General features: G+C 45.2%; 1 protein-coding gene across 1 annotated transcript in view; it reads right to left on the bottom strand.

Annotated features, from left to right (window-relative positions):
* Window positions 1-14774: 14774 nt before the first annotated feature.
* The window catches only part of LOC135396024 (UPF0462 protein C4orf33 homolog), a 29653-nt gene continuing 27690 nt past the window's right edge, over window positions 14775-16737 (bottom strand). Inside the window, exon 7 of the mRNA XM_064627087.1 lies at window positions 14775-14901. Coding sequence (XP_064483157.1) covers window positions 14816-14901 — 86 coding nt within the window. The 3' untranslated portion in view covers window positions 14775-14815. The remainder of the gene's footprint in view (window positions 14902-16737) is intronic.

Genomic DNA, 16737 nt, shown 5'->3' with positions numbered 1-16737 from the left:
ATCTTTAGCGCGCTACAATCAAACGCAAGCCAACGTCTGGTAACAATGGGGTATAAGGGCGGCCTCCGGCATTGCACGCATCGGGATAGGAACAAATACATGGGAAAATGGCGACCTTGGGGGACCTGTGATGATCATATCACTCCGTTTTCTGGCACGTGATGCTTCGGTTTCGCGTGTGACTGCAGCGTCGTCTGCCTGCCAGCGTGTTCTGCCTGTCTGGTGTCAACCTCTACCCTCATCTGCTTGCAAGCCTGTCACGATAGATATAAACTGGGAAATTTCTATGCTCTTTGTTTATCTTGAGGTATCAAGTCAAACATCACGAGCCAGCAAGCGCAGCGATATGATTATCACAACCGGCATGTGGCGCCGACGCCGCATAGTGCGCTGAACGGACGTTCCGCCTCAACTGGGCAGGCATTGAAGTATATAGGAGGCTATGACTATGGGTTACTATTACTGTCCTTTCTATGTTGTTCCAGCCTCAGAAAGACGCAACATCAAATCTCTCTGGTACAGTACAGAGTCTGAGGCGATGCCAATGGCGCTGGGTCAGATATGACGACGAGAGCATTAAAGTTTCGGTTTCAAACAAAAGTGAAACAAGCGAAAGCTAGTACGGCAGCCACTGACAGCAAAGTTTTAAATCCCACGTTTCTGTCAAGTACATACTTCACCAACCATGAGTTCATACCAGCTTGCCTGCATAATCTCCCTTTTGACGAGGTTGTTTGCGGATCAAGTGACTGGCAGCGAAGAGCCGAATAGACGATTTTCGAAAACCCCAGAGAACTTAGAGCCGCTTTGAACTACGGGAACTTGCTCATAACAAATGAGGAGAAGGTCTCCCAGGTCTCCCAACTGTTTCGGCTTCTCTTATCTCTTTCGATGGTCCACGAGGTGTCAAGGTCAGCGAGAACGTAACGTCAAGGACTGGTCTAGCTCCCTTGCTTATGACAGTAATCCCCCAGGATGCAATGCGTGCGCAACGAGCACTGGGATTCCCTGAAACCGTCTCGATTTTCCTGAAGGTAACTGAAGAGGAACAGGCTAACGACGTCACGACGGGCGCTCCGTTTTCGTTTCGTATCGTTGTCACTGAACTTTTTTGTGAATTCCATTGCGCGGTGACCCGACCGAATTCAAAAAAAAAAAAAAAGAAGCAAAAAAAAAACAGTGCATGGTGATTCGTAGCATAGTGTGCTTCATGACTGTAGTGGGGTTCCGAGCCACGTATTTCTTGCTCCTTTACCGTTCTTTATTTTCAATGTTTCTTTACTTCCTCGGAGTTGAAGCGTTTAACCTTGATGTTTCGATTTTTTCTTCCTAAACCTCCAATTATTATTATTATTATTTCTTCGTCTGATTCTGCTCGTTGTGCTGCCCGTATTTTTTAAAGTTTACTTTAAACTAAAAGGCATGCCATGCCAGTTTGTTGCAGCTTTGAGTACACTTCACACGGACAGAGAAAGAGGGATAATTTTTCACAGGTAAGCTCTTTATTTTGAGGAAAAATCTGTTTAATCGTATCGCATGCATCTGACAACTCGGACTTGTTTGCATTGCTACTTCGCTGGTGCCATTACGTACTAAGAAGGTATGTGTGGCTGCTTCTATAAATCTCAAGACCATGTATTTTCTATAAACAATGCGCTTGTGCTTGGAGGTTCCCCTCACAGTCGCTCAGCTGTGCCGAAGAACCGGATGCAGAACCTACGCCAATATGCCAATTTGTTCCACTGTTCTTTTAATCTGTGAGGTAGGTATTTGAGGTATTTTAATCTGTGAGGTATATTGAGGTGTATTGGCGGCGCGCCAGATACGCGGGCGAGTCTGAACTTGCGTGTGTGCAAGCCGCCTATGGGCTGAATTGTGAGGTACGGTGGCAGTAAATAAACTGCTGTGTTAACCTCGTATATGCAGTCGCTCCTACAGCGTGTGTGATAAGTCATGCATGCGCATGCTCTTCGTGCACAGCGCTTCGAATTTCTGTAATGAAATACGCTGACAGCTGAACAACTGCAAAGCACTCATGACAACAACGATGAGGAATGGGGAGTGTCATAGCCAGGGTCCATACTCTACCCCATTGCTGATGGGGATGTGGTGAATAAAATAATGATCCCCTTCAGAATAAGGATCGAGGTTGTGTGTTCTGCAATACACACAGAGACACTCGTAGAACATAATACGATAACGGAAAAAGTCAAACGAGAACCATACAACGCCAAACCACACAATAACGAACGAGAACCGCGAATAACGCGAGAAACCGAACAGAAACGAAAACAACAAAAAATATAAAAACGTAAGTACCTCACAATAACAAACAGTGTGAAACCTTTCTGAGCAAAAATAATGAATTTTATAGGTTGACATTAACCGAATTCACCTTCACGCGTATGCTCCCTGTGCACAACACTTACGGCCCCCTATTCGGAATACAGGCAGCGGAGAAGAAAAAGAAGGCAATTACCATTAAAAACTACAGGAACACGGCTGAAGCACGTTTGGAATACATCAGCACACTGATTCCTAAGAAAGATACGTGCTAATCAGCAATGAGGAGCGTTTAAAGCGCAATAAATACTCCAAATCAAATCGCTTCCCATTGTTTCCTATGGGAGCAGCCGGCGCCAATGGGCCCTCCAACATGGCGGGCGGTTGCCGCACCTCTCTCCCACGCGCCCCTCTCCTACTGCAGACTTGTGCCCGTTACTCGAAAAAAGTAATCGATTACCGTTACCGTTACTTCTGTGGAAAAAGTAATTGATTACCATTACCAATTACTCGACTTCAAATGTAATTGAGTAACGAGTAGAAAAGTAACGCGTTACTTCGGTCGTTACTCTGCATTCACGCAAATTATAACAGTCTTTGTGTGCCTCAGAGGAAAAAAAAAGAAAGGTTCAACAGCGGAACAGCTGAAATAACAAGACAAACAAAAAACACGTAGGACAAGGAGATCTGTACGCCCGGGAAGACGTTGACCCGATTGTAGAAGAGCATTGCGTGGAACTTCCCCATGACTCACTAAACCCCCAAAGCTTCAGGTACCATCACACTGGTGTAGGAAGAGATTAGGGAGAGAGACTCTGAAATTCCAGAACGTTATTACAATGACCTCCGCTTGCTATTGTAGAACAGCCCAACAAAGGCTGATGGCACCAGGGGCTTGACTTGGGGCAGAACATCTGAAAGATAAGCTAAATTTCTGCCGGAAAAAGTAATTGATTACTCGAAAAATTACTTTGACATTAAAGTAACTGATTACTCGAAAAATTACTCAAAAAGGTAATTGATTACAAGCAACGCAATTACTAGTAACGCGTTACGCACAAGTCTGCAGGCTGATACAAGGAATGGGCGCCGCCATTAGTGCTGACACCCCGTGGTAGTCACAGGAACTGTGCACGTGTGGACTGCCGTTTACAGAGTTCCTTCACTTTCTCGTGTGTATTTTTGTCTATTTTCGTGTCCGTTCGATTTCTCCGGCTCGGGAACCGGTGTAGAACAGATATCGCATCGGCCAGCACTCCTCAAGTGACCAACTGTGCATATCGCAAGCGGAAACAACCAGTCTTCTTTTTCCTCGATCTTTCGATTATTGATGCGCTACTCAGATGTTTACCGGATGACTAGTTATATGGAATGTTGACGTTATCGTCAGTCATACTCGTTAAAGACGGCGACCACCAGTATTCATCCCAATGGAAAGAGCGATTTTGGCAGTCCACCCCTGTTGTGTCGTCGCTGGGAACGAGGCTAAGAGGCACACGGAGACTAGTGGTTTGAGAGTAACGCGACAAGGTCTATACATAGCGATCAATGTGCCTACCACAGCTAGCCGAGCGGTGGCGCCAGCTCTTTCTAAAACGGCGAGTTCAGAGTTTAATTGTCGCACACTCATGGCGTATTCCATTGTAAGAGCAGATTTTGCCCTGCGCTGGGTGGAGTTTGAGTGCATATGCTCCCGGCGGGGTCATACAGGTTTGCTTCATCAGTTGAATGCTAACACCCGTTTAAGGAACGTCCATCTCTATAATACACGACCATAACACTCGCACCTAGCCGTGATTTAGTTTCGCCAAGCGGTCGCCGCACGTTTGTGGCGCTGAATACGGGACCCCCTGCAGACGACTCATGCTATGCGGATACCGTCGCTGCCGTCATTCGCGTTTGGTTTTGACTGGTTTTCACGCGGTGGGCAGTGTTTGTCTCCAGTGCATGGTTTGTCAGACGCACGACCACTTCGTCGTGGTCAGACGTGAGACGTGATGATGTACTGCACCGTCCCGCTTTGCAAGCGGAAGAAAGCAGTGTCGGACCCAAGCATTTCCTTCCACGAGTTCCGCTCAAATGCTGCCTTACGGGAGAAGTGGCTCGAAATTTATCGCGGGGTCCTGACACAAGTGACTTCATTGCGATTGTTTCATTTCATATACGGTGTACTTTACGGATGGCAGTGTGTATCATAAATAGTTTTATCTAATAGCTGAGTACCTCTTACGCATCTCTGTCTGAAAGAACGAATAATGAACCGTGGTCTCCGACCAGGGATGGGCATAAATACATTTTTTGAGTATTTAAATATAAATACAGCACAAAATACTTTGTTGAAAGGGGTGTTTAAATACTCTTCATAAATACTTTTTGATATGAGTATTTAAATCCAAAATATAAATACAGTATTTAAATACCGTAACTACTACCATAAATGCTGTAAGGAAGATGTCATCTGGAATTACAGAAATAACGATGATCATAACAAATAAGCAAGGAAAAATAGCATTTATTCGTTAGATTATCATGGTAATTTTAATATTAGAAGGTTTTTGAAGACTGCATCACTTAGGCGTCTTGTGTGTACAATCAGATTCGCAAAGGAGAACAGCATCTCCACAGGTGCCGATGAACAAAGGCTTGCATTAAATTTGATGAAGATGCTTCGTACAACAAAGTATAATCAGCCGCGACCATTGTCTCCAACAACAGCGAACAACTCGCCATCTAAAATCGTTTTTCGCCTGCATGCTAGCTCAAACACTGCGACCTAAACTCGTCCTTCTTCACAAAAGGTCATATGCACGGCATATTTAAGACATGAGTGAGTATATTTTTAGGAATATATTTTTATTTATTTTTTATTATTATTATTATTTGTACATTTTTATTTTAGGAGTATATATTTAGGAGTATTTATAAAGTATCTGCAAGAATAAATACCCCAAAACTGATATTTAAATATAATTTTAAATACGTTTTTCTACTCTGTATTTAAATACAAAATATAAATACGTGTGGTATTTATATTTTAGACAGTACTTTAATTACAATGTATTTAAATACTGCCCATCCCTGCCTCCGACAGACTACGTACTCGACAGCGTGTTCTTGGCATTTCAAGGCTGAAGACTTTAGCATCGGCGCAAAGCGCAAAATTTTCAGACGTGGCACCGTGGCTACGGTACCTACGTTTAGGCATCACGAAGTTTACTCGGCCCTGCATCTCCCAGGAGTGCAAAAGGAACACAAAAAAGGCACCACAGGGTAGCATGAAAAGGGACCAATAAGTAGGAAAACAAAACAAGCAACTGCTGATTCAAAACTAAAGTGCTTGCTTATACAACAAATTCTTTTGGACGTCGTAACTGGTGTCAATCATGTCTTTGCCAGGAAGTTTCTTCTTACGGTCGCATTCACCCATTCTCTGTAACTGCCCTGTAAACTCTGAACGCGCTTGCGTCTGACAATCATAAACGCATGATAACCGGCCCAACACACAAGGTGCCGCTGCCAAGTTTATATGTACGATGTACGGCACATAGCGCGCGAGTTTCATAGTTTTACATGCCACCTTACGCTTCAGAGCACAGCCCATTTCTAAGTATTTAGTTTCATAGCTCTTAGCTCTACATGCACAAAGAACCTGCGACAATACAGAAACATGTACGCACGAAGAATTCACCACAAGGACCACTCATATTGCACACAAATGAGCCACAACAGGCGCTCTTCTGGGTACGGAATGGACCAATGGACCAATGGAATGCTCCATTAGTCGCAACAATGCATCACGCTTTCTTAGTTGAATAGTTTGTTTTTTACACCACTCTTATTTTTTATTTCCATATGTGTGGTGGGCGTCCTCAACGTGTATTGTGCTTTTTAGAAGGTAACAGCACAAAGTGTTCGGTAGACAGTGATCGCATATAACTAGAAACTAAGCACGTAGTTGACGAGGATTTCAAATTCAATATCAAAGTTTATTTCTCATTCCTAGTGAAAATGGAGGAGTTCGACCACAAAATTAAAATCATTTTCACTTGAAACATTTCACCAAAAAGTAGCTTTCGCATCCATAAATGCAGAGGATTACGCGATCTCTTTAGCGGCATTCAATACCGTGGCGTCTAAACGGCAGTGGAGCTCGTGTGTTTGCTCTCAGAGAATTCAGCTCCACAGAATTCACAGCTACACAGCTGGAACGAGCTGCTTTATTGCAAGAGAAGTCGCATCAACCATTCCGTGGTTTCGAATACGAGGCTAGAAGACCACATCAACGCAAGAAAACCGCTGGAGATACGTTGCCAAAGCGGCTATCGAGTACGTGATCCTATATCCACGTCAGAGATATGCTTCCGTCAGGAGCCGCACCCTGACGTCCTCGCGCCTAAGTTCCATTCGTGTCAGAAGAGCAAGCTCTGTCGAACTGTTTTTTTTTTATCGGAAACCAGACTGACATGGTGAGAGGTTTTTCAAAGCAAGATGAGAGATGGTCATAAGCAGCGGTGAGGGTAACTCGTTAGTGTGACTAATTACTTTCTTGGCACCTTTTAAGGCAGAATCACTTCTTAAGAAAGTCTATGGGGAACTTTTGTTCGCAGGGATCTCGTAAATCACGCTAAATTTCTACACGGAACAGGTACAGGCGTGTTCCTCTCGAGTTTATCTAGAGAATGACACATTTACATGACTCTACAGTAACAGTCAAGTAACCGATTTCAATCAACAAATTCGACAAACTCACGGTAGTTTTTCAGATCCTGCGAATAAAAATAATAGTTTTGTCGTCTGCTAGCATTCTCTGCACTGTGGCGCCATCACCGGCTTCTCTCGATAGAAGAGGCCCTCTTCCGGTTAGCTTTTTCTCCGTGTTCTGTACTTCATTTCTCCATCGTGGATGCGGAGACCTTGGGGGCTCGTACAGGTGGGCGTAAGTCGCCATCTTCCCATGCATTTCTCCCTATTGAGCGCGTCAAACGCGAGCGGCAGCCATCAGACGTCCCACAGTTATTAGCACAGAAATTTCTCCCCCATACTTGGCGCAAAGTATAACGTGTGTGGCCACACTGTGCTCAAAGTTGGATCATTATTGACATCCAAGTGGATTACAGGTTCAATGCAAGCCATCCAACTGGTCCAAGCCAAGCCTAATGCACCTAATGTCAACAGTAAGCAGTGCGAAGGCGAAGATTATGCGAAATCGTCGGTGTCTGAATTGAGGAAACGTAGTGATTTATCCAGACCCCCCCCCCCCCTACACCCCCTAACAACCCCCCAAATGTTCAGTGACAGCCCCCTAAGGTTTTGAGCTGTGTGCCCCCTACAGGGGCTGCCCCTGCGATTTCAGCTTTAGACACATGTCGGACGTTAAGGTGTAATGATTTAACTATAATAATGACCCCCCCCCCCCCAATTTTTTCTAACACCCCTCCGTGCTTGGGATTCTGGATAAACCACTGAGGAAACGTATTTTGAAGTTCTTGATCTACGCTGCAGAGTTTTGTGAAATTGGTAATTTGTGGCTTCCGTGGCTTCAAACCTTGTTTACGTCGTCACGCTTGTTGGAGTAGTGTTGTCGGTGCTATGGTGGTGGTGGTGCTGCTGAAAGGGCTCACCGTTGTCGGCCTCACAGAGGTGGGGAACGTCACGACTGACGCCCTGGGGTAATATGCGTCCAGGGCCGACTTCTAAGGGAACTGTGCCGACATACGTCTAAAAGCGTCCGAGGAGCCAAGGAAAAACCTCAGACACCACAGCCGGCACCGGGATTTGAACCCGGATACCTCCCAGTCTCAACGTGACATGGCCAGCACGCTAACCACTGAGTCACGGGAGCTGGTGTCCGTGCTATGGTCGATGCTTTGCCTTTGCGTGTCATTTAGCGCTCTTATCGTGAACAGTGACCAGCGTTTGTTTTTGTGAATTCATTTCAAATATAGCGAAGTGAAGTACGCAGCATGGATAATCGTGCCAGTTGCATCACGCAATTGAACTATTAATAGATGTATCAAGTTGCTTGCATCTTGTACACATGAGTTTAAAGGAAAAAGAATGAATTGCGCATGCTGACGGTACTTGGCACAGAGCTCTGTAGGTCGATGCCCTATATCAAAATCTGTCGTAATTCAGGTCGAATAGGTATTCGGCTGCACGAAGTAGGGAGATACGTGTAGGTGAATGAGAGAGTAACACACAATTTTGTTGCAACAAAGAAAACATGTTTGTTAATGCAAATCACAATTTCATTAGGGCACAGTGCACTAAAATTAAGTTGTTTCACGAGGTAATCGACAGACATAGCTGCCGCCGCCAAGGAGCATGTCAAAACATAGGACGCTGTTCCACAGGCTAGGTCTGAACAAACTATACTTGCGTCTTGCTTTTTTGGGTTAAGTATTCTCCCTAGATAAGGGAAGAGAAATGTGGAGGTATTGTCTTTCAGTTTCCAATCTGTAAATCAAGCTGACATCAGGTGCTGTTGATCCATTTGGGTGTTATGAGCTTCGTCATTCTTTTCTCTTCTGTCTGAGCAACGACCTCAGGTAAATGAGGTCAATATACAGTTACCACAATCTATGGTCACAAACGCCAAATGCTTTGATATCAAATGTGCCTTGCATAGTTTATTCTTGCTCTAAAATAATTTTACTTCACACATACGCATTCACATTTCCACTAAATAGCAGATGTTATATATGATTAGGGTTTGGACAGAAACCATGTTCAACTCAAACAGGGGCTCAACTGATTCGGGGTAATAATCAGTAGGAGATGAATTTAACCTGAAAAAGTCAGACCGTAAGGTACACAGGCTGTTCGACATGGTTCGACACAGGTGAACCTCTATATTAAAAGAATGCGTGGTGATTATGAATGAATGATTTGTTTTATTGTAACGAATACAATGAACACACAATTTATGAACGTTCAATATTCCTGCAAAATATTACGACAATCGAGATTCATAAATCGAGGCTCGTAATTTTGTAATAACTGAGGAAATGGATTTTGTTTCAGAGGGCACTGTTATAAAAATGAAGGTATTCGTAAATTGCAATTTGATCAATTAAGAGATGATTCTATTTTGTTTCAATGAAAGTATCATTACATTGGCTTTCTATGTAAAAAGCTGTGACTGTATTACACAGGCGCCCTCACCCCATCACGCTGCCCTGTCAGTGTCGGTACTCCCCATATAAAAGAGACGAACAACTGAGCAGTAAAGATGTAGAACACTAGTAGCGTCGTAGCACATGGATGTTTGACGCAGACAGTTGTAGCGCATGCACACTTTACTGGAGATTCTTTCCTGGTTTTGGTATTATTGCATAAAAATCTAAGCCATAATTTCGTGGTTAGTAAATGAATGAATTTTAATTATTTAACATGTGCTGAATGAATATGCCTCACACAAACTGCCTGCCCACCCATGTAAAACACTTTTAAACATTGGATTTATGTAGTTTATTGGATCATGTAGTTTAATTAGTACTCTCTAACTGATTTGAAAAATCCCTGCTCAAACAACAAGTATACCACAAAAAGATTTTCAAATGACTGGTCCAAGTGAAGCCCTTCCTCTGCCATGGCTTTATGGCAAATGCTTGAAGGGGCTTGCATCTCAGACGCATTTTGCTGTGGGTACTCTTACATGACCTACACACGAGCACAAGCAGGATGGACATGAGAAAATTCACAGAGAAGTACACAGGCACGTTGACACTAAAAACAATATTTTGTACATATTTTGTACATATTTTTTTCACCATCCATATTTTTTCCCATCCATGATCATTTATCATTCATTGCCTCTCATTTGTTAATATCCGCAATTTGCATCGCCCTGTATCGTTGATCTTGTGTTGTGTATGTTATGTGTGTGTTGTGCTTGTTGTATAGTACCATGTGAAATCCGTCTAGTAAATCTCTCCCACACACAAAACAATGAAACAGTGTAAGCTCCATCACCTGAACATGTATGCTTTCTTGACGTGGTGCCGGAACGCTAGGGCATACATGCTCTACTGTGTCCGTAGGGTTCTTCGTTTTCGGGTCAAACCCGATTGTTCACGACAGTTGACTGTTGAGTGTGTATATGTGTGGGGGGGGGGGGGTGTGACGAGAGCACGGTTTCCCCGATGAGCCCCTCCATGTTATGCGTGCATACCGTCGTGGCATCACCGGACTTCCCACTTGCAGGGCAACCTTTACGCATTTACTTTTGCCGTGCGCGGAATTTCTAACTACTGCGCGGGCAAAATTTTATTGGATACGTTTTCTAGTATTATTTGTTACACCCTTTGAGTATACCAATTCCAAGACTCGCAGTCATCTGTGTCTGATTGAGATGGGCCAGAGAGAATATATGTAGTTGTTGTAGGTAGATTGTAATAACTATCCCTAGAAGGACTAGAGACTGTTTTATGTGCGTCTTGCAATTTTTATTAGATTTCTACACTGAAATCACGGATAAACCGAAACTGTGAGATTGGAAACAGTTCCTACGCTGTGGTGAAAAATGTGTTCCTGGGCACTGTGGATCGTCCTATGAACTCGTCTGCAATGGCATCAAGGCTTAATATGAGGGCGAGCTCTTTCTGTCCGTCTAACTCAAACCCTGTACCGTAAAAATTAGAGAGTACGTGCTGCCGCTTCTTCCTGTAACGAAGCTCTCAATGTGTGCGATATGCTGCAACATAGCTGGCAGGTATCTATCAACTTCCGATGACTGCACGATGTCGACTGCCTCGTAGTGGCGCTGTTGATACATGTCTCCCGCTTACTAGAACGCGTGCGCGTCCGATCCCTCATCATGTCGCAGTGACGCTTTTCTTTGCCTTGAAACCGGAACACATGGCTCTTCACTGTCGAGCTTCTCGCCTCCATTTGCATTTCGTTTCAGTAGCGCGATAAACCGTGAGTAGTATCGAGCCATCGCACGCTTTAACCACTTTTTTTTAATCCAATAGAAGCCAATTCTAATATAACACAATCCAGTTCGAAGCCAAAATCCAGTTCTAATCCAACGCAATCCAGTTCTAATCCAATACAAGCCAATTCTGAGCCATCTGACTGGTTGATCGTAGCTCCGCCTCTTTATGCTAATAAGCTGGCTAGCTCCTCCCCTTAACACTCATTGGTCCACACCAAGCACACTGATTGGTCGACCATAGCTCCACCCCTTTATGTTAATGAGCTGGCTTTGCTCCCCCTTCACGTGATTGATCTACGCCAAGCCTACTGATCTTTGATTGGTCGACCGTAGCTTCGCCTCTTTATGCTAATCAGTGGGCTTTGCTCGGCTCCTTCACGCTGACTGTCCCATTCGAAACCTACCGATTGATGATTGGCTGGACTTAGCTCTGCACCTTTATGCTAATGAGCTGACATGGCTCCATCCACCAGACACACTCATTGGAGCATGCTAAGCCCACTGATCGTGGCTCTGCCACCCCCTATGAGAATGGACCTTTTTCACAATGGCCTATGCGCATGCGTATGACCTTGAAGCGCCGGGAAGGATTATCTCTCTCTTCCCTAGATGGCGCACTATGGTGACGACAGAAGTGGGGACCAGTGGGGAGACTGCACGAATAGTAGAACTTGAATAGCAGAATAGCGTGACCTTGTTGGCCCCACTCCGGACTGGTTCTGGCCCTTTGTGCGATCCACGCGGATTTGTTTTGACACGCGCCGAGCCTGGTTCGTTGGAGAGCCGCTAGGATACGACGCGTATGTGAAAAAGGTCCATTAGCTGGCTCCGCCCCCACTGATTGGTCCACGCAAGAGTTGTGCCTAACTCGTTACAAGTAACTTGTTACTTAGTAACGGTTACTTTTTGGGTAGCGAAGTAACGATTCATTTACTTTTTAAAAAATGGTAATAGTAATGGAATCAGTTACAAAAATTGGTAACTCGTTACTGGGGTTACTCGTTCCTTTTCTTCAGCGCGGGGTAGCACATTTTGGCACTCTGTGTGACGCAATGCGTGCACATTTGACCTGCGTGACCCACGACCATGCTCAAAGTATTATTGCAGTCCCTCGCTGGAGGTGTTGTTAGCTCTCTTGTTTCCGTAATCTCCGACCATCACTCCTTCCCAAGAATGGGTACCAATTATGCTATTGCTACAAAAAACGCGTTTCGACTTCTAGCCTTTTCTTGTATTTGCTAATCTTCTGAGTGCCCTAAATTATGACGCAGCCCCTCGTCTGATTTTGGGAACCGTTGGTGATCGGTGGCGCGAAAACCGGTGTCTTTTCTTGTGTTTTCATAATATCCGACCACCCCCAGCAGATGCCTTCACACGAAAGAGAACGCAGATCACTGATGTAAATTTCGAATATCAGCTTCTTGTGAAGTGCAATTCCTCATTAATAATGACTTGAAGGCTAGTGACGGCAAGTTTGTTGGCTCCTTTAAGTATGCGGCAGTAACGTAAAAGTAACTCGTTACCTTTGAGTAACGAGAACTCGTTACTTCTGTATGTTGGTAACAAGTAACGTATTTAGTTACTTTTTGTGAAGTAAAGGGTAACGGTATTTAGTTCCATTTTTTTGGTAACGGGCACAAGTCTGGTCCACGCTAAGCACATTGATTGTGACTCTGCCACTCTCCCACTTTCGATGGAATTTCATAAAAACTTTAAAAAACACAAAAAACCATCCGCTTCCTCGCGCACAAATCACTTCATAACTGCCCCCAATGGTTGAAGAAATATATTAGGGTGGTGGTGATGAGGTGGTCTCATTCCCATACTTCCACTGCTCCACTCAGGTCTCTCAAGTCTCGTGGCGGGATTCACGGGGCGAGCGATATCGAAAGTCATCGGTCATGACTCATAGAACAGAAATAGGTGAAGTTCTGAAATCCGACGATTCGGACGATATAAAAGTAGGTAAAACACTGAAAGCCCTCTATTACTTGCTCAAGCGCGCGCACTATCATGCATCCTCCTCCTCTGGAACCAATGCACCTGCATGCGACATGGCACATGAACTCCATGGCACATGGAGCGTCCATGCTTTCGAATGGTGATATGATGGGCCGTCCCACGACTTGGTGGTTCTGTCTAGAGTCACTAAATAGGGGTACAGAGTATCGCATTCCTTTTCCGCGCCGGAGCCGCCGTTCGCTGTCCGAGATTGAACCGATCGTGTCACGTGGTTTCTACTTCCAAGGACCATGTTGAGTACCCTCCATCCACAGCCGGTTTCGTCGGTTGCGAGCTGGCTCGACTGCGCGCAGTTCTTCGGCAGAGAAGGTGGAGATTGGCGTCCCGTTGCTAGCCACGCCGGACCCAACGCAGCCACGCCACAGCCACGCCGGACCCAAGATGGCGGTCTCGCTCGCTGGCGTGGCTCAGTGTTGCTACTCTGCTCACTATTTAGTACTCTAGTTCTGTTTTAGTTTAGTTCGGTTTAGTTTCTAGTTTAGTAATCTAGAGTACTGTAGTACTCTAGATTAGCTACTGGGAAGCTATTCCCATGTTACGCCGGCCCAGTTTTGTTTCCAAATTCCCGGAAAAAGAGGAGGACTGGCTAGAGGACGTCACCATTCGGTCTTACCCATCCGTGCCGACCTGGGGACGGTGAGTTGACAGAGTTAACTGGCTGGTTGACTTGATCTACTGTTGAAACGCAGGTACTGACGTCATCGAGTAACTCAACCCGGTTTTGAAACGCCGCTTCTAGTGGAATGCTATTCCGGAGCTAACTTGAGTAGGTTTAGGAATGCACATGTGACTGTCAGGACAGGAATGACGAGTCAAGCGTAGATTACTGACGTCTCTCCTGAGCAAGACTGACACAGAAGAAACGCTGTCGGAGAGCCTTTATCTTGCGATTATAGAGAGCGCTACTCCAAAGTAGTTGCAAAAATAGGCGTAATCCCATGCTACAATACATTTCTTATCGTTCCAGCCCTTTCGTGCTACTTAGCTCATTCCAAACCTCGATTTATGAACGATTTTTCGAGAAACGTTAACTGTTCAGAAATCGAGGGTTCACTCTACCTGCATAAGTAACACTTTTTTGACTTGGAGTCAGATCTCCGACATTGCTTCTAGCACTGTGTGTCGAAGATTTCCGGCGCACGTCAAAAGAACCCCAGGTGGTCCAAATTATCCGCAGCCCGTGCGGCACTTGCAGCATGTCGCTGCACAAACAGGCTGACTCAACTTACGTGTAAATGTACTTCCAATTATTATTGGAGTCAGAATACTGAGATCAGAACCAGCTTACTAGTTGTACCGCTATGTGCAAAACAGTGTGCCACTTTTGTTCACACAGATTGTCCATCATCATGTCAGTCTGAAAAGGCATGCAGGTCGAATGTGTAACAGTTCGTGCTCATTGACAACATTGATCGCGTGGGTGACGGCAGCTTCACCTTTTCACCATGAGCACCTTCGAACACAATGATGCGTTAACTTTGACCAAGAGTTCCTCCAGCACACAGAATTGCAACGAACACTTTTATTGCGCCGAAAATTTGTACACGTTTGCAGGGCTTACTGATGATTTGCCTATGCTTGGCATGCGACCGCGGAGAAGAGAAAGAAAGTAGACAGCAATGTTTGTAGTCTCGTGACGGACGTAGATGCACTGTTGCCTGTAAGATGATACGAGAAAGCAAAAACATTGGTGAACATTGGAAAGCATTCAATAAATTGTCACCTTTACGAAATCATGTGAGATGATCAAGCATGGTTCAACTGTAGAACAATGGTCAAGGCGAAGGGCCACTGTTCCTGACCGATAGTAAAGATCCGCGCCACCCATTCTGGCCATTTGGAGCGGATACATTTGCTAGTTACATTCATGTGCCTACCCGTGTGAAAATAATGTCCGCTAATACTTGATAAACAAACAAAAAAAAATATGCGGAAAACGCTTTAGTTTAGCTTGAGCTTTAGTTAAAATAAAGCTTTGTCAAAATGTACTTCATGTGTGAGCTACTGCATGTCACTTTCACACATACGGCACACGTTCCTGAAACAGTACACACGTACAGAGAAGCTTTTAGGTGTGGTCTAAGTAAAGGCTAATGAAGCTATAATCTCAGACATTGTGGCTAATTAAGGGCTAGAAGCCGCCTCAGTCTGGTATATAAAAGGTCTAAAGTTGGGCTAAGGTAAGGCGTTGGATGTCTAAATTGAGACGTCTAGGTGGTGTAACCTTAGCTATGCTAGAGGAAGGCTAGAGGAACTCCCCTACACATTAAGGCTATTGGGAGACGTGTACTAGACCTGTCAGTCGTCCAAATTTAGACGTCGATTAGACATTTATTATCCCACCTTTGGCTACATGGGATATGCAGTGGCCCAGGTCCAGCAGCTCCTTGTAAGTTTCAAGCACGTCAGCAATAATGGACATGAGAGGACCGCGAATGCTCATTGTTACGAGGCATTGGAGAGCAGTCTTCGAGTCTGTGTAAAAGACCCATGGCCGAGCTGAACACTGCAGGATCTTGCGCATGGCAAAGAGCAAAGCATGCAGCTCAGCACATGTTGACGACGTCGGATGCGAGAGACGGGAGATACCAGTTATGTCTTCGGATGGAATAATATAGGCGCATGCGGAGCTGGTTTTTGTGGACGAGCTGTCCGTAAAAACAGGAGTAAAGCCTGCGTACAGGTCGCTCATCATATTGGCACGAATCATCATCGCGAAACTTCCAGGGCAGGCACGAAACGGTACATCTCATCCCGGCGCATGCTGAAGAAGAAGCAAGAAGCTTCCAGACACATCGCCATCTCTCTGGCAAACGCACGTGCTGTTTCTAGACTTTAGGGCGCGACGCTTAAATGCTTGTGCGCTCTAGGCTCCAAATGTCACGAAGCGAAATGGGTCGGCGAGTCGTCGAATAAACAGCGAACGGTTTATTAGACGACTTGGTAGCAAAACACAAGAGTGATAGCTCTCTGAACACAGCTGAGTCCAAAGAAAGAATGCTCCAGCCTGGAGCGCACAAGCATTTAAGCGTCGCGCCGAAAAGTCTAGAAACAGCACGTGCGTTTGCCAGAGAGCAGGCGATGTGTCTGGAAGCTTCTTGCTTCTTCTTCAGCATGCGCCGGGATGAGATGTACCGTTTCGTGCCTGCCCTGGAAGTTTCGCGATGATGATTCGTCGCAATATCCAGTGTGAGCGCCTTGGACACACTTGCAGCGACATCATCCTTTCTCTGCAGCCCGGGAACGAATAGCGAAGCAGATGGTAGAGGGAGGGTCCAAGGTGGAGTTGAACGCGCCTGGGGCTCAACTTGAAAACGTGGCAGGTCAGGCTTCAGCTGTTGAATGCAGGACCGGAACTTGTTATTCCTGCGACGGGAAAGCTTCAGCAGTATAGGGTGCCGCCGGTGACGGGCCAACAAACGGAGATAGTGACGGCTCGTCTCATTAAAACGCTGGATAGCAAGCGGAGTCTCTCTCGCTTCTGCCATGACCAA

This window comes from Ornithodoros turicata, chromosome 5 (assembly GCF_037126465.1).
Source record: "Ornithodoros turicata isolate Travis chromosome 5, ASM3712646v1, whole genome shotgun sequence".
Lineage (NCBI taxonomy): Eukaryota > Metazoa > Arthropoda > Arachnida > Ixodida > Argasidae > Ornithodoros > Ornithodoros turicata.
This window is presented reverse-complemented; position numbering and strand designations above follow the sequence as displayed.